Consider the following 24,706-nt stretch of genomic DNA (forward strand, 5'->3'; position numbering starts at 1 on the left):
ACAGTTTTTAATTTATAGATTCCAAGACTATCCTAATTCAGGAGATATCTACTTCAGTTTATAATTCATAGGTAACTGATGTCCATAATATATTTTATGAAAATTTATGATGTCAAGAAATAATGAAGCATAGATATTCATGTACACAGTATTCAAAATGTTGCACTTTGTCTTTTGTGCTTGGGATTTTATTCTTTCCAATGCTTACAGTTAGTTTAAAATGTTGAACACTCTAGAAATATTAGCTTCATTTAGATGATAAATGAATACTAATATCAAGTGATAGCAAATATACTCCACTGGAAAAAATTGGGTACTGGCTAGTTAAAGATTCAAATGCATGTATTTGTTTCAAATTTAGTAGGTTTCGTTCTCTTATAAAATTCTATTGCTTCCATATGTATTTATTGTGAGAAAAAAAAATGTTATACCACTTTCTGCTTCAGTTTCAATCAATTTCATTGTATATATGAACAATGACAATAAATGTTATTATTATTAGATTAATGTCAATGAATAAATGAAATTTCAGATTTTCAAACTAATATAATAAAACTCAGCAACTTCCAAAGTGCTTCAGAGGTGAATTCTATGTTTTATGAATCATTGTATCAGGGTCTTAATCAAGGTGAAGCTTACTGGTATATTTAACTATGAGTAAGAATGTAATAATCAGCATAACAGCAACATCTATAGCGATTTGAAATTCTAACCTCTCCGGAAGAAAGCAGGTTATTAAGATATTCAAGAAATGCTTCATCTTTTATTTCATTATCTGTGAAAATAAATGTGATTCCTTTTCCCTCAGCACCAGCAACTCTATATAGGTTCTTTAAGTCATCTGTTAGATTGATCACATTGTAGGACCTGACAGGAGAAAGCAAACCAACAAGCAAATTTAACCTGCAGTACAAATTCTTCACATATAAGTAACAAATATTAATGAAATCAGTACAGCAGGGATTGGAAGTAAGAAGACTTCCATATGTGACTAGAAATGTTCCCTTTGGGACTTATATCCACAAAGAAATTTTGTTGCATATTTTAATGGGGAGTGTTACTGAAATGGAACTTCTGAAACCACTCAAGCAAAAATGAGAAAAAGTATTGTTCATAAAGTGTATGCTCTTCATTGCCCACATGTTAATGAGTGTGTTAATAAGTGTGGGAAAGAAACAAAATGTGAATTTAAGCTCTTAGTACATAAAGGCACATCTGATTTAAGAGATAAAAAGGAAAGCTATTTGGGGTGACTCCCAGGACTGGACTATAACAACTGAAAGATATAATTTGTTCAAATTGAATCAAAACAAAGAGAAAGATGTCGAATTGGATTATGTCAGGGGTGCGATTCTACAGGTTCGCACCTATTTTCTAGAACCGGTTGTTAACATTCTAAGCAGTTTGGAGAACCAGTTGTTAGAAGAAATTACTGGCCTAATCCTGTAAGGAAGGCAGGAAGGAAACATTCTGGTGTTGCTTACAGAAACTGCCTCTCCATTAACTCTTATTACATTCTTGACAGGACTAGACTTCCTGTCTCTGGAACTTCTCTGGAGGTTTTTTTCCCTCCTTTGCTGGTACTTTGCTTGTGTGGAGTGACCATTCAAAGTTACAATGGCACTGAAAAAAGTGACTTATGACCATTTTTCACACTTACGACTGTTGCAGCATCTCCACAGTCATGAGAGGCCAGGTGAGGAGATGCGTGCCTTAATGTGAGTGATGCCCAGCCAGTCACATGACCACCAAGCCACGCCCACCAACTAAGCCATGCCCACAGAACCGGTTGTTAAAAAATTTGAATCCCACCCCTGGATTATGTGTTAAAAATAAGCCAAATTTAAAATTAAACTTGGTTTCAGAATATCTACGAAGATTCTCCATCATCCAGGTAGAGTTGAGTCATGCCAACTGGATCTTTTTTCCTTTTTTCTTTTTTAAATGTTTTGCTGCTTATCCAAGTACCGGTAGCTTCTTCATTCTGAGCTATTGACAGTTCCAGGATATTTTTATGCAAAAAAATGTTCACCATCTTAGGAGAAATTAAGGTTATCCTTGTATAAATTAAGCACAAAGCCATCATGAATCAGCTGTGAACCAACATTAGTGAACCAACTAGTTTATATTAGTTATATTAGCATTCTGTTTGAACTATAACTAGCATCTACTGACCGCATTGTCTCACTGATGCTTTATAATACTTAACCCTGCAGCATAGCCTCAAAATATATGCCAAATCCTGATCTTAAATAGGTTGAGTTATTATCAATCAATAATCATAGCAACGTGATCAACTTAAAATGTAATAACTTGTCTGCATTATAAGGATGCCAGTAAAAAATTAGCATATGCAAAGTATCAATGCAGTTAAAAGAATTCATGAATAAAAGAAAATCTGTATATTTCTTAATTTGAAAGTCATCATGAATGAAATTAGTTTTTTGTTTATCGCTAGATGGCATATAGATGGCATAGAAATATTTTAGTTTAATATACTGTAATTCTTACATTATAGTTGGTTGTACAGTTAGCCAGATATTAGACTGCATTTGTCATTTTTATCTACTTATGAAGTCCTTCCCACAGATCTGGGATAGGCACCGTAGAAGGAACTTTCAGGTCTTTTATAAGTATTTTGCCAAGTGCCATTTGAAATGATGTTTTATAGGCAGAGGGCAGGACAAGAATTCCTCCACGTGCCTAGAAACTCTTTCCCCAATTATATCATTAAAAAAATATTTGGTTTAATATGTCTCAATAGTAGAACATATAATCATTAATGTAACAGTGGTCCTGTATACACGTTAATACACACAATCTACCTTCATCACAAATAGGAGCCTCTAATTCTGCATGCAATCATTTTGGTTAAATAAATGTTTCTGACCTTGTTAAAGTTATCTGAAAGATTCTGTATCCAGCTATAAAAGAAGCAAGCCTGGAAAGACTCTGTTTTCCAGAACCACCAACTCCTACGAGTAAAGCATTTCCACATGCTGTCCGAATTATTCGGGAGATCTACAATATTCAAAGAAAAAAAGGACATACAGTGTATGATAAACTCATTGCATAAGGATGGAAAAGTTGAATCATAGCCTCAGTCTATTTTTAAAGATTTTATTTTATTTTGTTTTCTTCAGGATGTGCGATGGGAAAATAAAATTAGAACTTCATTTTAGCTTCAAAACAAATGTGAGGAGTAAGTGGGGCTAGGAGTATGACTGGCTTAAAGTTACCCAGTTAGTTGCCTAAGCCAAGAATGGATTCAAGTCTCTCCTGTCCTAGCCACTACATTACCATGAATATTTATTTTTTAAAAAGGAATTTTGTCAGTTTTTAATTAATCTTCTCCAAGCAACGAAAAGAAGATAAAAAAAAATTCTTCTTTGAGGATGGTGCACATCTCTGTGCGCATTTGTTTATCTCAAAGGAGCTTCATAGAAGCTTTCTCTGAACTGTGCTGTAAAAAAAATAATTAAATTTTATTATACAATTCCAATGCGTATACAGTATTTACAAAATCCCACACTGAAGTCTCCTCCACAACAGTGGTTCCCAACTATTTGGTGCCAGGAACTAGTTTTGTGGAAGACAATTTTTCCACAGACTGGGGAGTGGGGAATGGTTTTTGTTTCTCTCACTCACCTGCCACTCACCTCCAGCTGTGTGGCCAGTTCCTAACAAGCCATAAACCAGCACCAGCCCATTTAACTATGGGGGGGTTGGGAACCCCTGCTCTACATAATTGCTTTTATGTCCCTTTGAGTTTTATAGGTAATTCTATAGCTTTTCTGCTGGTAAAATATAGACCTAATAATCTTTAATTAATACCATAATCCAAGTTAAGTAGCACATTAACCTTTATATCTAACAGATTAACTAATTTCTTAAAATAATATGCAGCCTTTCAAAACAGTGTTTCTATGAAAGCTAATAATTTCCATGACAAGGTCACCTACGAGAAAGTGTTTTCCCAGTAATGGCAAACCAGGAAGATAGTCAGTACCAACATTTCTGCCAGGCTAAAAACATCATTATTGTTATCCAGGGGTGGGATTCAAATTTTTTAACAACCGGTTCTGTGGGCGTGGCTTAGGTGGTAGGCATGGTTTGATGGTCATGTGACTGGGTGGATGTGGATTGGTGCTCATGTTATTGGCTGGGCGTAGCCAACTCAATATCACTCACATCGAGGCACATATCTCCTCGCCTGGCCTCTGATGACTGTGGGGATGCTGCAACAGTCGTAAGTGTGAAAAATGGTCATGTCACTTTTTTCAGTGCCATTGTAACTTTGAATGGTCACTCCACACAAGCAAAGTACTAGCAAAAGAAGGGAAAAAAAACTCCAGAGAAGTTCCAGAGACAGGAAGTCTAGTCCTGCCAAGAATGTAATAAGGGTTAACGGAGAGGCAGTTTCTGTAAGCAACACCAGAATGTTTCCTTCCTGCCTTCCTTACAGGATTAGGCCAGTACTTTCTTCTCACAACTGGTTCTCCGAACTGCTTAGAATGTTAACAACTGGTTCTAACGAATAGGTGCGAACTGGTAGAATCCCACCCGTCATTATCACTATCATCATGCTATCATCACGGTAACAAGCTATTAGCTTTTGAATTCTTAATAATTGGTTTTCATTTATTTACATTATTTACTTATACTGAAATTGATAAAAGGTAGCATCAGCATAATCCAAATAAATGAACGATTTGAAATGAAGCTTACTTTTAGAGTTAAAGACACAAACCTTAACAAGATGTGTGATAGCATCTTTGAAAAACACCAGATCAAGCAGTCCCCCACGAACATTTTCATTATATTGTCTTTGGTAGAACTGTAATTTATCAGATAAAAATTCAAAAGATGGAACCTAATGGTCAAGAAAATAAATATGTTAAAACTACCATTTAAAAATAATATTAATCACCATTGCAATCAACAAATCACTAAAATTGAAAAAAAAAATTATATCCCCAAAGAATTTATATCTACACAAACAAACAATTCAACAAACAAAAGCCTAGATAGGAGGCTATATTAAATACGCATGTCAGATAAGACAGATGTAAGCATGGATAAAGAGGCTATTGTGTATGGTGGTGAGATTACAATCTGTTTCAATAAATAAATTCAATAAATTAACATGATCTAAAAATAAAAGATTAAAGAAAGGTAAATATAATGTAAAGGTTAGGATTGCAGGGTAACCTTGAGCCAGTCACTTTCTGTTAGTCTTAGGGTGGAGGCAATAGCAAACCACATCTGAAAAACCTTGCCACGAAACTGCATGGACCTGTCCAGGCCTTCTCCAAGAATTGCACATGATTGAATAGAAGGGGTGGGGGAAAGAATATACCACCCAAAAGTAAAATCAAACATGATATAATTTATACAATTATATAACATATCACAGAATAATTAATATTTGTTATAATATTTATAATTATAGTTATTATAATCTATAATAATTATAGAAATGTCATCACATAAATGCAGAGAAATCAGCTCTGTCCAGGCATGTACCCACACTGGTTTTTGAGACACAAACTTTATTGAAATAAATGTCCTTCCCTAATTACATGATTGCATTTTGTAAACCCCAATATCTTCTCTCTCTTGTTCCAGAGCTGCAGGCAGCTTACTCTTATACCATGTACAATAACCTCTTTATCCATGTTTTGCATCTGTCTTATTTCACTGGCTATCCCCTTTTTAGCTATAATACTTGTCAATTGACCTTGGGTTTGTACTAGTTGGATGACCTTGAGTTTGTGGTAGTTGGATTTTCAACCTGCATGTTGCTCTTCTCTATGCCAGCTTCCTGAACATAGCTACTACACAATTTCTTTAACTGTAATTTCTTGTAACTTAAGTGCATCGTAAGTGTGAATCATAAGAAAGATTATTAAAATTAGGTTACTCTTGAAATCATATTTCTGTATGAGCCATGATAACTGTTTTGTTTGTGGCAACTTACAAATATGCTTAATAAATAATAAAGTTGATATATTTCTGTACTATTATCCAGCACACTACTCACCTCAATTTTCCTATATTCTCCGATCTATTGCTTGCTATGGTTTCTATGGTTAAGAATGCTTGCTTTGAGAAAACAAGCGTTAAGTCTTGTCACCAAGAAAACTAGGAAAAAGAAGTTCCGACCCTTTGTTTATTTATAAGATGATATTTGGAGCACTGCCATCCATTTTATCATGAGTTTGTACTAAAAAAAAAAGTTTCTTTCTTACCCTAATTTTTTGGAAAAATAGGTGACTGGTGAGGAGGCCATGGTTGCAGGCAACATCTAGCACATTCTATTTTTTTCTTCAGTACCGCTTGTGTTTACTCACACAGGGGAATATAGGCTAATAACACTCCACAAGCAATTCAATCAACAGACACATTGATTTACAACTAGCCTAGAACCCCTCAGAAACCAAATCAATCGCTCTGCCAACCAGAGACAGCACTTACTTTTAAGCAACCTATGCAACCCCCCACCAAGCAGTTCACCTCCCAATGACCCTGATCTGATGTAATCTCCTTATCACAAGACTCACCTATGACAAGACTCACTGATGACTCACAGCTGACCATCCCAAGACCCTCACTTAACACACCTCACCTGAAGCCATTATAAACAGAACACTGACATCTCCTAAACTCCCTGAAGATGTTACCTAGCCTGGTAACAAAACATTTGCAAGCCAACCCACAAACTTGGAGATTGGACCTTCACTCTCAATTAATCCATGTACAAGGGAGATTTTGTTCATGAGATGAAGATATAGCATGAAGATGGATCAGGACCAGATCTGTGAAAGGTTGTATATACCTTCAAGCTCTAGTTTGATTTTCCCTTCATATTGTGAGCAGGAGCTTAACCCATGTCTAGTGATAGTCATATTCTCAGTTCATGTTATTAAATGTTGTTGCCTGGACCAGTAAAACGTGTGTGTGTGTGACATATAAAAGTGTCTATGTGTCTCTCTAAATGTAAATAGGTCATGAGTTCAAGTTCATGAGCAAGGAAAAAAATTGGCAAGAAAAGAAACCCTAAACTCTCCATAAGAGATTTTGAGATAAGATTTAAGATTACAACCTGATTTGGGAAGCTGCCAAGATAGCAAAAATTAAATTATTCATAGACACAGACAACTTAGTTTGCCAGTCTTTTTCTACTAGTAAAAAAATGAGAAACATGGCCAATTCTTAGACTGGCTTGTGAGCATCTTAAATCCATATAGTTGGTAGCTAATAATAATTATTAATTGCAAGAACGTTAATCTTAGTCCTCTTTGCATGTAATCTCCTTTCTTGCTTCTGAATGGCTGCTGTGGATCAATATTTTTTGTATCATTATTTACCAATAAATAGAAAGGTGCTCTTTGGATAGCTTTTTCTATGAGGGGTCCTTGGTGCTCTCTGAGCTTGCTTGTTTTCTTCAAACATTTCATTACCTGCACTAGGTAGCACTGATGATGTTACCTAGTTAGGATAATGAAAAGTTTGAAAAAAAACAGCCAAGCTCAGAGAGCACCAAGGACCCTTCATTTCAACCCTGAGCTACAAATATTCTCCTTTATTGGAACTTTTTCTATCTTTGGAAGTACCACTACCAAGTGCAATTGGCTCTAATCTTGAACATTATAGAGAGTTATTGCAGACTATTATGCTGGAATGTAATGGATACACTTCATGCAGTTTTCAACTATGGATTTTAATTTTATGTAACTCTATTCATTACATTTTTGCAATTACTCATCCTAGACTCAAGAAAAGATATAAAAATCAAAATCTATGTAAATACCGCTTCATAAACTTTTGGTGCTTCAAATACATAATCTTCTGGTTCTTCACCTGTTGGCTCAGGCATATCCCGCAAAAAATCTACAAAATATGGTTCAGCTGAAACTAATGGTAGTAAGTCTTGATCCACATGTTCTTCAATTACTCTGCCAAAATTTCTGTCAAACCATTCTTCATCATCTTCAGTAATAAATCTGCAAGAAACAAATTTAGTCATTATAAGTGCAAAACTCCCACTAATTTTGGATTAAATAACTATCTAAACAAAATGAGAACAAAACCATTTCAGTAATATTCTTATTATTCTTAGAACTAGGTACATAATGTATTTCTGAATGAAGCCAAACTACAATTTAGAACCATATTTCATCATGAAGTAAACTGGTAGGTTTAAAGTTATCTTATGAACTATCTTGTAATACAAAAGACAACAAAAGACAACAGTCTCATCCTCTACTTAACTTCAACAGTCCATCTGTGTTTTCCTGCCAAACTTAAGAAGTAGTATTCTCTAGCTCAGTATTTTTCATTCCTGGATGCAGGTTGAAGTTCAAACATCTTAAAGTTGGCAGGGTTAAAAAATATTATTCTAATTTGTGATGGATCAAGTGATGCTGTCTAGTTTGCCTACTTTTCTTCATTTCACTGTATTGTAGAAAAATGTCTCCCAGATACTGTTCCCCATGGTAGAACATACCCTTCCATTTAATTACTGGTTACTACCCTCCATGGCCATTTCATCTTGGGCTACAGGACCAGTAAATCACTGTTCACAAAAAAATAATAATCACAAAATAGCATGCCAACTACTCTTGTGTGAAAACTGAGTTTGATCAAATTCAGAAACATTTTACTGCATAACAGTTCATTTGTTCTTTTAGACTCCTACCCCAAATCCAGTTTAGAGGAACCAAAATGGAGTCTTCACTACATCTGAACTTTACATACTTCCTGTTACATGGCAAGAGGCCATCCAGATCTTCGATGGGTCTTGTTTTCCTTTGCTCTGGTGGCCTAGAGATGGAGCTCTCGCCTCACAATCAGGAGGCTGTGAGTTTGATCATAGACAGAGACTAATAATTGGAATAGACTCTCCTGCTAGAGCAAGGGGTTGGACTAGATGACCTCCAAGGTCCCTTCCAACTCTGTTATTCTATGAGTGCTTTCAGCACCACTGGGTGTCAATTTAACCATGACACACAAATCTAAATGGGAACAGCTCAAATTCATCTCCTTGGCCTGTGGTATAAAAACAACTACTGATTGGCAGCTGGAAAGGGCAGAGGTGGAAGAATATTGAAAAAGGCCTTCTACTTTCATCACCACCACTGACCTTCTGGAAATATGGGGTTTATTGCCCTTTTTAGCAGTTCTGTGGTGATATAAAATATCCTAAATCACTATGTCAAGTCTCCTTACACCAACCTTCTGAATACTAGCCAAGTTGAAAGAGAGACAGAAAAAATGGAGAGGAGAAGACGACAGTTCAAAATTCCTTCAACATATGAAGTCCCTCACCAGTTTTTCCTATGATGGAAAGGAACGATAATAATTTATTTTTAAAAAAATGTCTTTTAAAATGTCTAGTTCACTCACTACAGAGTCAAAATACATATGTTAGACTCTGCCTGCTCATTCACCTCTTTTTCCCCCTAACATATTGCCAAAGTGACTTGTGCAGGGTGTGGGTTCACTTTTGTGCAAGCACAATGAAGCATTTCTTTGCAGTTTTGTTTTTGTAGCTTTGTTTTGGGGTTCCAACTTCATCTTTGGAATCTGGATTTCAAAATGAAAGCTGAGTAGAAGGTTGCTGATTCCTTTAGTAAATAGTCATACCTGTCAGCAATTACGCGTGTGCATTCATGTTTAAATAGAGCCAGTAGTGTATGAATATCAGTACATTCTTCTGATTTAATTGTTAACATCCCTTGCCAAATTCTGGAAAGATCACGCAGGTTGAAGATATAATGAAATTTAGATGGTGTAGGCAGCATCTTTATCTATAACAAAAATATATATACATGTACATGTATTTGTGCAAGTTCTCCTAATGCAGAAAAACATGTACATAGGTTCCCATGTACAATTGTCTTCCTTATACACTAGCATAAGTACAATGTATTCAGAATATTTTAAACTATTGGTACATGGGAAATATATCTTACCTGTGAAGTTCCTTTTGAGTGAATTTTCCTTGACTACATACTAGTGTATTTCAATTAGAGGCTGGTGGGACTGGTTTTAGATTTATCCCTGTCTAGGATGAAATTTTTATTTTTCTCAGAATAAGGCTTCTTGCATAAATTAAAGTAAGGGGCAGGCCTTGTTCTCATTTTAAAATTTAAAAAACAAACAACTCTTGCAAGAAAAAATAACAAAGAAGAACAGAAGATAATGAAGAATTTTACAATACTGCATAAAGCATAAGAAGTATTTATATCTTAATGGACCAGATTTTTCTAGCACCTGACAAAATTATTCTGGCACTTTCTACCTTTTTATGTTCAGATAAGAAAATTGAATTAAATCAGACACCTATAATACATAAAAATAGATTTTTTCGATAGCACTTCTAAATAGTGAATCTCTTTCTAGTAAGTACTGATTTTAATACCTTAGTCCATTGCCACAATATTCTACCAGCGGATACCAATTTCATTATCTTATCACTTATTTCAGGCTTGAAATTTCTACATGCATGAAAATATCCACAGCCAATTATTCCTGAAAAATAATAGCACAGTTTTAGCTTTAACATTTTCAAATAAGAACAGCTTTAAATCTAAAGTTTGACTGCATCAGTGTCATGCAGTCATCTCAGGTATATGGATTTGTAATTTTTCTGATTTTCTCTTAGCTGTATAGGATTGTAAACACAGAGCTTAGTTAAAGGACATTAGGCCACAATTACAAAACTGGTGAGATTAAATATGATAATGTGTAATCGTCTGTCTTGTAATATAATTTTTTTTACTCTCTTTGATTTCTTTGACTGCAATGATAAACTCCTCTCTCTGTGGTTTTATTGCAGTTGTTAACAATTGGTTGCAATCTTTCCTAACCGTCAGCCTTCCAAATATTTTGGATTTCAACTCGCATTATCTGCAGAAGCAGGAGAGCTGCCTCATATAATGTGGAAACATTCCAGGAGGGACTCTCAAAAACAAATTGCTTGGATCTCTCTGGCCTTAGAATGTAAATTCTCCAAAGGACTGGACAAAGATAGCAAAATATAGAAACAATATGAATCCTCAATCATCTATGGCTGAAGAATCTATATTACAATGTCCTTGAAATAGCTCAGCTATTAGTAGGAAACATTTAGTTCTAGAGAATTTGTCCAAGTTATCATCCAAATTTTTGGACTGGGTGAGAATCCAAATGGTGTAATTTCCTTGCAGCAAGATCATTCATATGGGTGCAGACTTATTTCTTTTTAATTCTGCTGGAGAACATTCTTTAGATCACCTCAGCAGTAATCAATAAGTTTGTAAAATAAAATTAAATAAAAATTAAACAATAGCAATAGTAATAGCATTTAGATTTATATACCACTTCACAGTGCTTTACACCCCTCTCTAAGTGGTTTACAGAGTCAGCATATTGCCCTTAACGATCTGGGTCCCCCATTTTATCAACTTTGGATGGATGGAAGGCTGAGTCAACCTTGAACTACTCAGAATCGAACTTCTGGAGTGAGCAGTAAGTAAAATTATTAACTAGATTAAATATCAATGCCCAACAATTTCATTCCATGCACCAGCTTACACACATATGGCTTTAGTTTTTCTAAGGAAAAGAATTATCCACTGATTAAAAAAATACGCATGAAATCTGTTGGGTTCTACTTAAAATTACAGAGAAAAATGAGAGTACCAAATATTTTATCAATGGAGGCATTGGATGGAAGGGTGCAGTTAAATACAGTAAACTGCCTCTTTAAGCGTTGTGGGATGTCATTTCGACCTCCTCCTGGGTGAATCATCGCCGCTATAAGCTGCACGTCAACAATTGTAGTAAAGTCTCCAGGTTTGTCCAAACTATACATTCCTTCCATTTCCATCATCTGACGCACTATTTCATTTGTCACCTGCACATTTTTTTTTAAAAAAAGCAATGGATCATTCTTTCAAAAGAAAAAAAACACATTTTTATTCCACTTCAGGTACATGGCAGAATGTGGTTTAAGTGTACATTTACATTGTATGCAAAGTATTATATCAACTAAAATGAATAGGAACAACATGGGCCTATCCTGATTTCAGGATGAAAGAACTATTTTAACTTTCAACAGCAAAAATAATTAATACAGTATATACAGTAAATGAAAATAATTTCAAAAATGACCATTTTTATTAACAATAAAAACTGCACTAACCCTTTATACTGAGAACATTCTTGTTATCTAATTCAGAATTGTCCACAGCAGATACATGGAATCCACCATCTCACGGGTGTCAAACTCAGTGCGTCATATTGCCATCACGTGACATTTTGCAATGCTCTTTCACAGAACTGGGGTGGGTGTGGCCAGAGTGTGATGCATCTGGGCCATGGGCCACCAGTTTGACACCCCTTCACTATCTGCTCTGTCAACTCCTTCTGCTTTTTCTGAATCCTTCTCCCTTATACAGAATCCATCGCCATTGCTCATACATGTAGATTTTTGAAGACTTGATCTCTGCCCAAACAATACCTGATAAGAATCCCAATGTTCAGAAACCCTACATTTATGATGGTCCACAGGCTTTTCTCCTGAGCACTCCAGCACAGACCATTTTGGAATTGTGAGGAAAACTCTTTTTTTCACAGAAGGGGAGAATTGTTGCTCCTTGAATCTTGCAGCAAGGAAGAAGTGGTCAATGCCTGGAATGTACTACCTGACTGTTGTTACATCCTCTAACCCCCCACTCCTTTAACCTCAAACTAACCACTATTGACCTCACCCCATTCCTAAGAGGTCTATAAGGGGCGTGCATAAGTGCACCATCGTGCCTACCATCCCTGTCCTATTGTCTCCATTTATTCGTACTTATTTCCTGTACTCTTTTGTTTATACTTATACCTATTATCTTGTAAGTGATTTGACAAATCAAATAAATAAATAAATAAGGCAGCCTGGTGGGACTATGGTAGATCCAGGGGCTTCATCTCCCCTAATCATGTAAATCAGGGATCCCCAACCTTTCGACGCCGCGGCCCGGTTCCGACATCAGCTGGGCGCCGCGCCCGGTATCAGCGTCAACTGGGCGCCGCCATCTTTTATGACGAAAAGCGCTTCCGGTGACGTCATCGGGCGCTGAGCGTCATAAAAGATGGCGGCGCCAGCGCTTCTGGTGAGCTTTTTCGGTAGAAATGGCTTTCTACCCGAAAAGCTCACCGAAGCGTGGCGCCGCCATCTTTTATGATTGAAACAGCGCCCGGTGAGCTTTCTACCGGAAAAGCTCACCAGAAGCGCTTTTTACCAAAAAGATGGCGGCGCCCAGCAACCAGCGGCCCGGTAAGGCTTGTTCATGCGGCCCGTACCGGTCCGCGGACCGGCGGTTGGGGACCCCTGATGTAAATGACATAGTTGTAAGGGGCATTCTGGCATATGAATTTAGTTTGGTTTCTTACCCATGAACCATCATGAAAATAGCTCTTGAAGATGATGGAAAATTTCTCCCAATTCTAACTATCTTATTGTTAAGGAATGAATTTGGGGGCTTTTAAAATAAAATACGGGCGCTCCTTACTGCATTACTCTTCTATTCCCAAACTGGGTTCCATTTCATTGTTTACACTTAATCAAAGAAAGAGTATTCAGTTAAGATGCCGTATTGCTGAGCTCCTGGTTTCTTTGCAGATTTAAAACCCAATACAACATCTATCTGCATACATATGAGCTCACAGATCAGCTGCATATGTAGGAACACCATTAAAATGCAATCTATGTATCCCTGTCACTCCTGATTCATATAAGGGTTTTACTGCCTAAAAATGTCCTGCAAGCACATCAACAAAAATACATGACTTGACTGCTTTAAGAATATGTACTTATTTAATAGACAGAAGTTGTTATTCAGTTGTGGTATTCTGTTATTCCCTACTCAGGCAGAACATTATAATCAGCCCACAATTTTCCTAGACTGATTCTTAAAATACTGTTTCTAAGCAATGCTAATAATTTTATAACGCAATCAGAAAATATTGTTAACATGGGGAAAGTCTTCCCAAATAGCTTATTTTTTAAAAGTATCATTTTTATTAATAAATCATTGCTTACTTGTATAATTAGAGACATTTGTTAGAACTGTACCTGATCTCCCCATTCATTTATAATGGGCATGTTAATGTCATCAATGAATATGGTCATTTTTCTTCCCCCTGGAGGTCCATAGGTACTACCCATCCGCTTGTCCACATAACTTTCTATTGTCCTCTTAATAATTAAACAACACAAAAAGTAAAAAAAAATGAAGCTATTTTTCATTGTTTGTTATATGTATATGTAATGAGTTTTAATTTAAGCTAACCAATTGGAATTATGCAAGCATTGCTGGAATATTAAAAATAGATGTCAAAATTTTGCCTTTTCTTTAGGTTATTTCAAATAGTTTATATAGAAACAGATGGTGTAGAAACAGCTCATAAAATTGACAGTTTACCTGAAACATTCCAGGTTCTGTTGCTGAAGAAAAATTTAAACTTTTTGATAACTGTTCTTCTGGGTCATATTTTTTTAAATAACCTTTAATCATTACAGTCTTTGCAGTTCCTTGTTCACCAATGAGCAATACTGCCTGTAATAATTTTAGTATCATTATTTTCACATCCTTATTTTATATATAAAAACCCCTTCAGTTCTGCCCCCCACAAATTACACACTTAAACTCAACAAAAAAGCAATGTGATTTTGCTGTCTTGTTGTATTATATATTATATTTCTGATTTATATTTGGGGCTCAATGAATTGGAGCTTAAACCATTTCACCCATAAAAGAGTTTTAGGATAGTTGTAGAAACACTGGTGAAATATGTTACCCGCTTTGCAGTGCACACACACATACAAATATACATATATTTCGATAGGTAATAAAACCATTTTGGCATGGAATGTTATGTGGAAAGACTGGTGTGAGAGAGAAGATGAATGGAGTGTCTGCAAAGTAAGAGAAAGAAATACAAGAATTAAAAGAAAAAAAAATATTTTCTAGATAGAGAAGGGTATTTTTATTCATTGGAGAATTATTTGGAAATATCTTCACAGACAAAATAGGCAGTGTATAGACACAAATAGAAAAATCAAATAATTAAATTACATTGAGCACAAATGTGTCAATCACACCTTCCACTTCTAAAAATTAAAATTAGGAGAGAAATTATGAAAAACGCAAATAGACTTTCACAAATCATAGTTTGAAAACATGAATGGCAGGTTCACCCAACATCTTAAGGCAAAGCTAAACACACTAGTGTACATTAGGATAGCTTGGCAGAATGTGTGCGCATTATATTCAGTGACAAAGTAGCATCCCAAGAGTTCATAATTGGCCAATAAAATATGCACTCACTTTGTGTTGCTTTGCTATTGTATCCATCAAAAATTGTGTTCTGACATTGTCTACATTTGGAACTAGAATAGAAGAATATTCAGGAATACTGTCAGTCGGATAAATATATTCCTGAACCTTTTTATTCCAGTGATCCCAGTCACCTAAAATGGAGCATAACAGCAGAAAAACACTAATTATTTATCTGTTAAGAAATTAGACATTCTATGAAGTGGCAGCTCAATAGGCTTGAAGAAATCAAGGTCTCTCTCTTTTTTTTTTCCTGCCAGATCAATATTCAGGCAGATTGACCAAAATAAGGTCTTAGAATTAGGTGAAATCCAACAAAAGCTAGTGGTGAGATAATCTGTAATCAACAAAGTGTTATTTTTGGAAAACCTTTCTGATCTCTGGTGGAGGTATAAGGGAACATTAATGAAGAATCCTATTTTTTTTCTCTTTGGAGAGCATGCCCTTTGATGACAAGAACATTAATGAAGAATATTAATAAAGAATCCTATTTTTTTTCTCTTTGGAGAGCATGCCCTTTGATGAGTAAACCTTTGCCATTCAGAACTATCTTGCTGTTTCTAAAACAAAACGTTGGGAAATTGGTTTGTGTTTTCTGCCTCTACAATGTGTGCCATGCCAAGGACCAGTTGGTCCTTGTTTGCTGTTAAATGTTATTTGCCTATGTTTTAACTTCATGATTCTAAGTTGCCTCCAGCCACCCAGTTACTGAGGTGGCATACAAGTCAACAAAGTTAATGAAATAACTAAATCAGAATTGACTCATCAGTAGCAATTACTAATGTACAAATAGAAACCAGCCAAATAAATGAGGGTGCCAAAGTTAAATGTTATAGGCTGAATAAGCTATAAAAAGATAACGTTCTCTGCTAAACTGTACTTCAAAAATCAGTTTTTTAAAAAGTAAACATTGCACTATGCTATCACTTACCATAATCACTGACAAAATACTCATACATTGTATGTGATCCCTGTTTATCAAATGTTGGCAAATCCAATTTGCTTTCATGGTTTCTCAGGAAAGCTTCCAACTTCTCCCTGCTATCCAGCTCTAAAAGGGATCCTAAACTCCACATTATGCCAAAGACAAATAATTTGTGAAGATGTGCCAGACATACAATGCCACCTTCTTCCTTAGAGGGTATCAAGCCTTCCAAAATATTAATAGACTGAAAATATTTTAAAAAGGAACAGAGAAGAGAAAAGGAGAGAAGTAAGATTACCTGGAGTACAATCTAATATGAAAATAACTGCAGATTCACATAATACATTTTGCTACTTACACGGAACATAACAAACTTGTATTTAATGTACCTCATATTTTCCAATAGCCTTGTCAAGAAAAGATTTCTGTGTATTTTGATAGCAATATGGCATGATTTTGTTAGATTTATTAAAAATATACCTGCATGATATAGTTACATTCTAGCAATTCCATTTTTGGAAAAAGATTCAGTTTCATGTAGGTATATGCTGCTTCAAAAGCTTTGTCATATAGACCCAGTAATACATCTGCTTCTTGAGGTGTACGAGTCTTCAACCATCCCTGTGGTGGGGAAAAACAGGGAGAATGCCAGTCAGCTGTCCCACAATTTAAAATTATTATTTTTTAAATCCTCTCTGAAAGCATACCTGCAATATTGGCCTCCAGGTTAGAGCAGAAGAGCTGATGTACACCATACCCATCCTGGAAACTGTAGCAGGAGAAGCATTTTCAATATTGTGCACTTCAAAGAGCAACTTGCAAGTAGGAGCCATTGGAATCCGATCTCCATTTGCTAAAGTGAGTGTCTTATTATCATCAAGCACCGAATTCAGATTTTCAATCCAAATTGCATCTACAGGACCATCTAGAATCAGAAAAATATTCTCCCCTGGAAATAAAATGAAAGAGTTTACACAAAGTCAAAATTTCTTGTTCAGTTAATAAGCTCATCATCATCGTCCTCATTATCATCATTCTGAAATGCATATCTAATGTTACAATTTGACTACATGCTGCACATTTTAAGCCCTATTGCAATCAGATTCAGGTCTTTTATCCATCCAAGAGTAGTGCAAGTACTAGCTTTTTTTACAGGAACATTTTTTCTCTAAAAACTGAAATAAAAAACAATTTGTATCATAGAAAAGCATAGCTTTTCATATTATCTTGGTTCAAGTGATATAATTCCTTTGGGGAGGAGAAATATCAGTATAAATAAAAACAGAAGAATACTTTTAATAGGAAAGTGATATTCTGAGATTATGTTGCTAATTATTTCTTTATTTCAAAATATTTGTACTTTGCTCCAATTTAAACAGACTCTTCAGTGGGTTTATCATACCTTTCTTGGCTTTAAGCGTTTTTCGCCACAAGGTAGAGAAAATTCCATCTGTCCAATCATTTGTTGCTGTATCCAGTTTGCCAAACATCTGAGGAGCTGTAATAGCTTTTGGGTTCATGCGCATTTCTCTGTGTGGATATCCACATTCTGTCATTGCCCTCATTAATATAGTGATAACTGCTGTTTTTCCAGATCCACTTGGTCCAAGCGTCATCAACCCATGGCGTACTTTAGAAGTTTCATATAACTAAAGAAGGAGAGGAATGGAACTGGATTATTGGACTTGCTTTCAATATTTTCTCTGGCACCTTGCTGTCAATATATATATATATGCCGGAGAAAATATTTTATGAAATATATATAATGGAAAAAAATTTCAGCCAGTAAAAATTGGATAAAACATTCTACCCTTTTCGCCTTTGTCTGCAAATGCCATAGAACATGATACAGTACATAATAACTCCCTGTAACATCAATTTGAAATGGAATTTATAAATAGAATGTTCCTGTGAAATAGAACACTGATCTTGAAGGGTGCTAAATCATAAGAGGGTCTATGAGTTCATATCAATTTACCCCTTCAGACCTTACAATTTCCAGAACTTTCAACCAAAATGGCCATTGGCTGATTACTGTGGGAACTATATTCCTAAATTATCTGAATGCATCAGGTTATTAGAAGTGGAGGAAAAGGGGTGTTATATTTCTTTCTAGTAAAGTTATATTTGGGTATGGTTCCTGAATATTAATAACTATACACAAAATCTAAAATATGTAGTCTTACGCTTGATTTATTTGAGAAGAGGCTCTCAAAAATATTCACATTGCAACTATTTTAATTAACTTAGTTTTATATTCTACAGTACTGTTTTCTGAAAGCCTAAAATGTGTGATGTTATACCTGTACAAGTTTAAGATTCCAAGGAGGATGATTAATCAGTCCTGCCTCATCAACCTGATTTGCAACTGCTGCTTGAAGATCAACGTAAGTATTACTATCTAGTACCAGCCCAGGAAAGAGATCATTGATAAGGCTAAGAAACAAGGGTTCATCTTCATCTACCTGGGTAACAAAAAAAAGTTTTTAAACATAAATTGTTGACTTGTGGGAGGGAGTAGCAAAAGAACATTCAAATATATATTTCTTGTGAGCTTGTGAACATAGAGACCAATCTAGATACAATTTATGAAGGTCAATAAATTTTATGGAAGTACTGCATAAATTCCAACAACCTGATTCAGTGGGGTTTCAATATTATTACTTTCTGTGTAATTTGCTTAATTTATTGTATGCAAATCAAGTAACTATATATATGCACAAGAGAGTATGCAGTCAGATTGATAACCACATACTTCTAGAGAAGTATACAAGAAGCTTACTAAATCATTTTCAAAATTACTCTAGCAATGGGAAGTTTAAACAGCTTCCAGTGTATTTATAGCTTTTACAACATTTCCTATTTCACTGAGAGAATAGTTTAAATTACACTTTACTGTATATTTCTTCTTTTACCAAAATTAGCTGCTGGCTTCCCTGATCAAAATTAAAATTATGGCTCTGGGTAGAGGGGCTAGAAGTTTTCTTGCTCAAAATCAGCCTTCAAAATTTTATCTGGAGATATAAATTATTATTCCAAATCTTAAGTACAATAATTAACTTCAAAGACAATGATGCTTTCATGAATTATTCAGTGGAATAACTGATTTATAAATAATGACAGTTGTCAAAACATAATTCTAGAGCATCATATTGTTTTCATTTGAAAACACAGTTCAAAGCAATACTAAAAAAAATAACAAAAACATCGCAACCAGACCAATACCAAACATTGCAATGGATACATTCTTACAAGTTTAGAGAGGTTCATGTCCCTGAGACCTCTCATAACAGTACTCATTTCACTGTCATCTGGTCTTGCCCTCTTCTGTGATCCAAGAGTTCTAAGCACTGAAAGGATATTTCTTAACCCAAAATCATAATGAACCTGAAAAACAAAATAGATGAATAGATTGTGCATGTTTCCTTTCTTTAGTAATGGCATTCACAGAATTGTGAACATTTGAAAACTGTAAAAGCTATTTTCTATTACAGATAAGTACTTCAATACAAGCATATACATTTTGTACATTTTAAATTTTAAAATGTTTTTAAATTTTAATTTAAAAGTACATGTAATCCTCACTAAAAAAACAACCAGTTGTTTGACAAACATTCAAAAGGATCATGGCCTTAGTAAGAATACTTTACAGCTTATAAAGCCCTTTCGATCATCATAAAATATTGTACTGTGCCTCCATGGTCATATGACCACAATTTGCAGTGGTTTTTTTTTTTTTTTTTGCTATTTTCCTGCAGAAAATGGCAAAAAAACCCACCACCTTTGAATGTGCTGGGTTTGCTTAATGACCACATGGTTAATTTAATATCATAAAAGTCATAAAATTTAATCTGGTCATGATCATCTTAATGAGTGTCTCAAATTATGACCAAAATTCTTGGCCCAATTGTGGTTAAATAACCTGGGTCTGGGGGATTGCCAGTTACCAGCATGATAAAGGAAGACTTATAAGGAAGGTAGCCCAGACTCATCTAATTATGAACTCTATAGCAATAGGCCAAAATCAATTAGGAAAAGCCTTGATAAGTTAGATTTGCATATTTATTTTTATTACTTAAAAGATTCTGATTGAATTGTTCTCTGTTAGCTATGATCACTTTTTGCCCATGGCTAACAAAATATTACCTGCTTAGTAAGCTGTTCTTCACAAAGCTTATACAGAACAAAGAATTTCTGAGCCAAAATGACGTTATCAATAAAGCCACAGCTTGCAAGTTTCACTCTCATGATGATCTGAAATGGAATCATACAGATTTAAACAGTTAATCAAAAGTAGGGAGGGGGGAAGAAAACAACCCAGGCTAAGATATAAAGGAATATATGAGGGTTGTGGGATATAAAAGTGATGCCCTATAAATTTAAAATAATACTGCATGACAATATGGCACAGTAGTAGCAGTACCTGTCTATCTGGAACCATCATCGCAACAGTTCTAAACTGAATTTTCAAGTTTTCTGGTAATTCCTGCCGCCCAGCATAGCCAGGATTCTATGAATAAAAGGAAACAGAAATAATTCAAAGCAGTTGGACTGATTTTGATTATATCAAACCATAGGCCATGTTAGCTATAGTGCTTTTTATTTCAAAGTCAGCTTGGGGGCATATCCTTGCCTTTCATGCAAAAGACTCTGGTCTACTTGAATTCACAGTGGACAAGTGCAATATATATTACTTTATATGGATACTAGACTGAACTTCCTACCTGTTTCCTGATTGTGAGGGAAGAAATAGCCATTTACTCTTGTCATATCCGGGAGCATGGTGCATAGATTCCCATACTCCCAAACTTTATTATAGCGACAAAAATAGTTTTGGAAAATAACAGTCTGAACATGTAGTTCCATGCACATGTTCTGTTTTTATGAAGACAGAAATGCCCACCACCATAGGACTGTTATTCTATACATTTGAAAAGATTATTGCCACATCTCAAGAATTCTCAGAGGAACTCCCAACAGTCTTCTCTGTACAGAGAACTTTTTAATTTATGCAAACATCATGACTGAAGGGCAATAAGTGGAAATTTAAGAGCAGTTTTCATGTGCACATCTATTTAACGTAAACATTGCTGTCTTTTTGATACTAATTTTGCCTAAGTCTTAAAATTGTTAGTTCGGATGTAACATCTGATTTTCACATAGACATGGTTGCTGGCTATTTGCCAACAGCCATTCCCTCCATTAAATCAAATTCCCCACTTCTAAACTTAAGTGCATGGAAGTACTTATCAGCCCAAATGGTTAACTTGATTCTAACACTGTAGCTTGTAGTGGTTTTCTGATCAGATCATGTTAAAATGTCACATCCCAGATAAATTTGACTGCAATTCAGCTCTCTCGTTCTAAATGAACAATTAATCAAGTGTTATTTGCAAAAATTTAAACACAGCACAATCAAGTAATGAAGGGGGAATGAAAATAATATTTAATAGACCCTGAACAGATATCATCTTGTCAGAAGATAAACAATGTCCTCCCTGAGCCAAAGTATTAGATTTCAAAAACTCGTCTACAGAGAAAATTCTTAAAACATGAACCTTATTTGATTAAATATTTGCATTTTATGGAAGTCCCTAGTTGTCTGGAGAAAGATCTGATGCTGGAAAAGGTGGAATGGAAGAGAACAAGAGAATAACCAGCAGCAAGGTGATAGATTCAATTACTGAAGCACTGGCAATAGGGACACTGTTGGAAGAGCTGAAGGACCAGGTCAGGAACTGATCAACATGGAGAAAATCTATCTGTGTGGTCACTAAGAGTCAACAATGTCTTGATGGCATGTAATCATTCAGTTTTATGTGAGAAATAAAATGTAGCTGTAGCTATAGCTCTAAATTTCACAGCTTGTAAGTATATTGCTAGGATAGGCAAAATAATTAATGAAACATGAATTTATTTTCAAGTAAATTGTATAACAAATGTATGATTGATTTTCTCTCATTAATAATTAAAAAGAACCTCTACACTCTTATCACAATAAATTTACCATTGTCAGAAAAATTCCAAACTCAGGGTTTAAGTCCACTACATCTCCATCCGAAAATATGAACTGCTTTTTCCTTTCTTTTCTTGCTGTCAAAATGATGTAAATTTGTTGAGCTGCTACTGACAAGACGGGTAATTCAATTCTGTTAAATTCATCAAAACATCCCCAGGAGCCTGATTGTGCAAGACCTGAAACAGGAAATGATTTATTTTTCAACAGATTACAACTTTCCCGTAATCAATGTTTCACGTTCTTACCATATTGGGGCAGCATCTCTTTTTCCAGAAAGAAATATGAAGTGTCTGAACCTGGATATTATAATATCATAAAAAAGCAAATCATCTGGTAGTGTCGCCCATTAGTAGGGTAAATGTTGGATGCCATTCAATAGCATTTGGAAGCAATACTACTAAATCAAGCATAATACTGCACAGGCAACATATCACAATCATTGAAAAACATCTGAAAAAGATGTAAGAGGAAAAGATCTATGATAAGATTCTCTATTAGCCCCACTCAGAGCTACAGTGAAAAACCTTCCCCTCTTTTAGTTAGGCTGCTGACTTGTGAATAATCTACTTCTGCATTTACAGTACAACTGTTCAGGGCAGATAGCTTACATCGCTATGCAATCACTTCCATGATAGCTGGAACCTAACGATTTAGGATACAGCTCACATAAAAACTATTTGGGTAGATCTAGATTGCATCTCTAGTAAAATTAGGAGAGATGAGGGATTACTTATCTGCCTCCGTCAGAGAGTGTTAATATTCAAAGGTAATACTTGATAAGGACTTTTGTTTCCAAACCAAGCTAGTGTACACATTGAATTTGAATATCTAACCTTGTATAATGCTATGTGGGAATGACCTTGGAAGATGGGAGGAGGGGAGAGATGCTGTCTCAGGAGTGATAAATTAAGAGATGCCATAGGCTGCATACTGCATAATAGGCAGAGAAATCTCAGAAATAAACCTCACTAACTAACTTATCAGGCTGTAAAAGAGTCATTGGGAGATTTGCAGTATCAGACACCCAAGCTTCTGTTAATGAAGCTTTATAATAAAAGTAGAGTTAGTTCATCTGGTGATTCCTGTCTGATCTTTCTGGAAAGCTTAACAACCTGCAATAATAAGAATTCAAAATGATCATGGATTTCAAAGATATTGACTCCTAGATAGATATATAGGTTGCAGATTTTCTGATCATGGTTCTGTGCCACTTTATCAATAAACCTTTGTCTCTAATCTAATCTGAAATGTTTTTCTGTAGAGTCTACAGATAAAATGACTTTTAAAAATGCTTGGTACTATAATATTATCTTTTATGCATGAAACAGCAATTGTGGGCATTGTACCTTTCTGAAGTTATTTCAATCATGATAATAATTAAAGTGTTAAAATTCTAATTATAAAAAAATATTGCTTACAACTATAAAGTACAGGATCATAATCTCCCAGTGGATTTTAATTTTCTGTTGCATTCATCTAAATCTTATGTAATATGTATGCTTACATTTCTGTAGGTTTCCATGAAAACTCTTTTTGATTCTGTGTTTCTAGTTTATTCTGGTATTAACAACTCAATGTTATTTGACAATGTTTACTCAAAAATAAATCCAATTTAACTTCAATTGTATTGCTCCCAGGAAAGAATTCTTCATTAAGCACTTAGAAATGCAAAACCTTTCTTGTATAGAGTAACTTCAAACCCATTGAACCCATGATTATGGATATTACATTACAAATTATTCAGGTTTTCCAGTTCTTCTTGGAAATGCCAAATATTATTGAGACTTCCATTTCCATTTTTTCTTTTTCCCTTTCCTTTCCTCTCTTCTCCTTTAAAAAAGACTTTAATTATTCTTCACCCTTAAAAGTGGCTCACTTAGTTTTCACCAAAGACCAACTTATGAAACATGAACTAAGAAGTCTATGCTCATAGACTTATCAAAACTGCACACATAGGCTTAGCCAATGAAGATTATCATGCTTAAGGCTTTGACTGAAATTGAGGAGATATAGGAAGATGTTGTGCAGTTTCTGGTCAGAGATCATTACAGTAGTTTGACTATCTTTTGTGGTGAATACATAGTAATGTAATGTAATGTAATGTGGTGAATACATATAATTCTTACATGTCGGGGAAAAGAAAAAAGTGAGAAGACGTGAGATAATATTTAGAATTGTGGGTGATATAAAAAGGGAGCAAGGGACAAAATGTGCCTAGTGATGTTGCAGTGCAAATCCTGGCATTTATGAGCTTGCTGATAATGTTGGAATGCAAATACAACAAGCAGATCATAACAACATTTGTATCGGGATGACGCAATGCAAATGTCATGTTTCCATCACTTGAGTCTGTAGCACCCATTTAGGAACCAATGCATTTAATTTGCA

At 35.1% G+C, this 24,706-nt stretch overlaps 1 protein-coding gene across 2 annotated transcripts in view; it reads right to left on the reverse strand.

Moving 5' to 3' along the window:
- The window catches only part of DNAH8 (dynein axonemal heavy chain 8), a 127,608-nt gene that overhangs the window by 40,471 nt on the left and 62,431 nt on the right, over nt 1-24,706 (reverse strand). For both annotated transcript variants that reach the window (XM_087952510.1, XM_087952516.1), the window contains 19 exons: nt 22,307-22,494; nt 20,723-20,809; nt 20,446-20,553; nt 19,552-19,686; nt 18,603-18,764; nt 17,702-17,948; nt 17,007-17,248; nt 16,780-16,920; nt 16,306-16,543; nt 15,366-15,508; nt 14,460-14,594; nt 14,111-14,233; nt 11,689-11,902; nt 10,427-10,536; nt 9,649-9,812; nt 7,814-8,006; nt 4,751-4,873; nt 2,891-3,021; nt 714-867 (listed from right to left, as the gene is read on the reverse strand). In XM_087952510.1, the coding sequence (XP_087808636.1) occupies nt 714-867; nt 2,891-3,021; nt 4,751-4,873; nt 7,814-8,006; nt 9,649-9,812; nt 10,427-10,536; nt 11,689-11,902; nt 14,111-14,233; nt 14,460-14,594; nt 15,366-15,508; nt 16,306-16,543; nt 16,780-16,920; nt 17,007-17,248; nt 17,702-17,948; nt 18,603-18,764; nt 19,552-19,686; nt 20,446-20,553; nt 20,723-20,809; nt 22,307-22,494 (3,038 nt within the window). The remainder of the gene's footprint in view (nt 1-713; nt 868-2,890; nt 3,022-4,750; nt 4,874-7,813; nt 8,007-9,648; nt 9,813-10,426; nt 10,537-11,688; nt 11,903-14,110; nt 14,234-14,459; nt 14,595-15,365; nt 15,509-16,305; nt 16,544-16,779; nt 16,921-17,006; nt 17,249-17,701; nt 17,949-18,602; nt 18,765-19,551; nt 19,687-20,445; nt 20,554-20,722; nt 20,810-22,306; nt 22,495-24,706) is intronic.

The sequence above is a fragment of the Notechis scutatus genome, chromosome 1 (assembly GCF_049901735.1).
Source record: "Notechis scutatus isolate UNSWTSFEM ecotype Mainland chromosome 1, rNotScu1.2, whole genome shotgun sequence".
Classification (NCBI taxonomy): Eukaryota; Metazoa; Chordata; class Lepidosauria; order Squamata; family Elapidae; genus Notechis; species Notechis scutatus.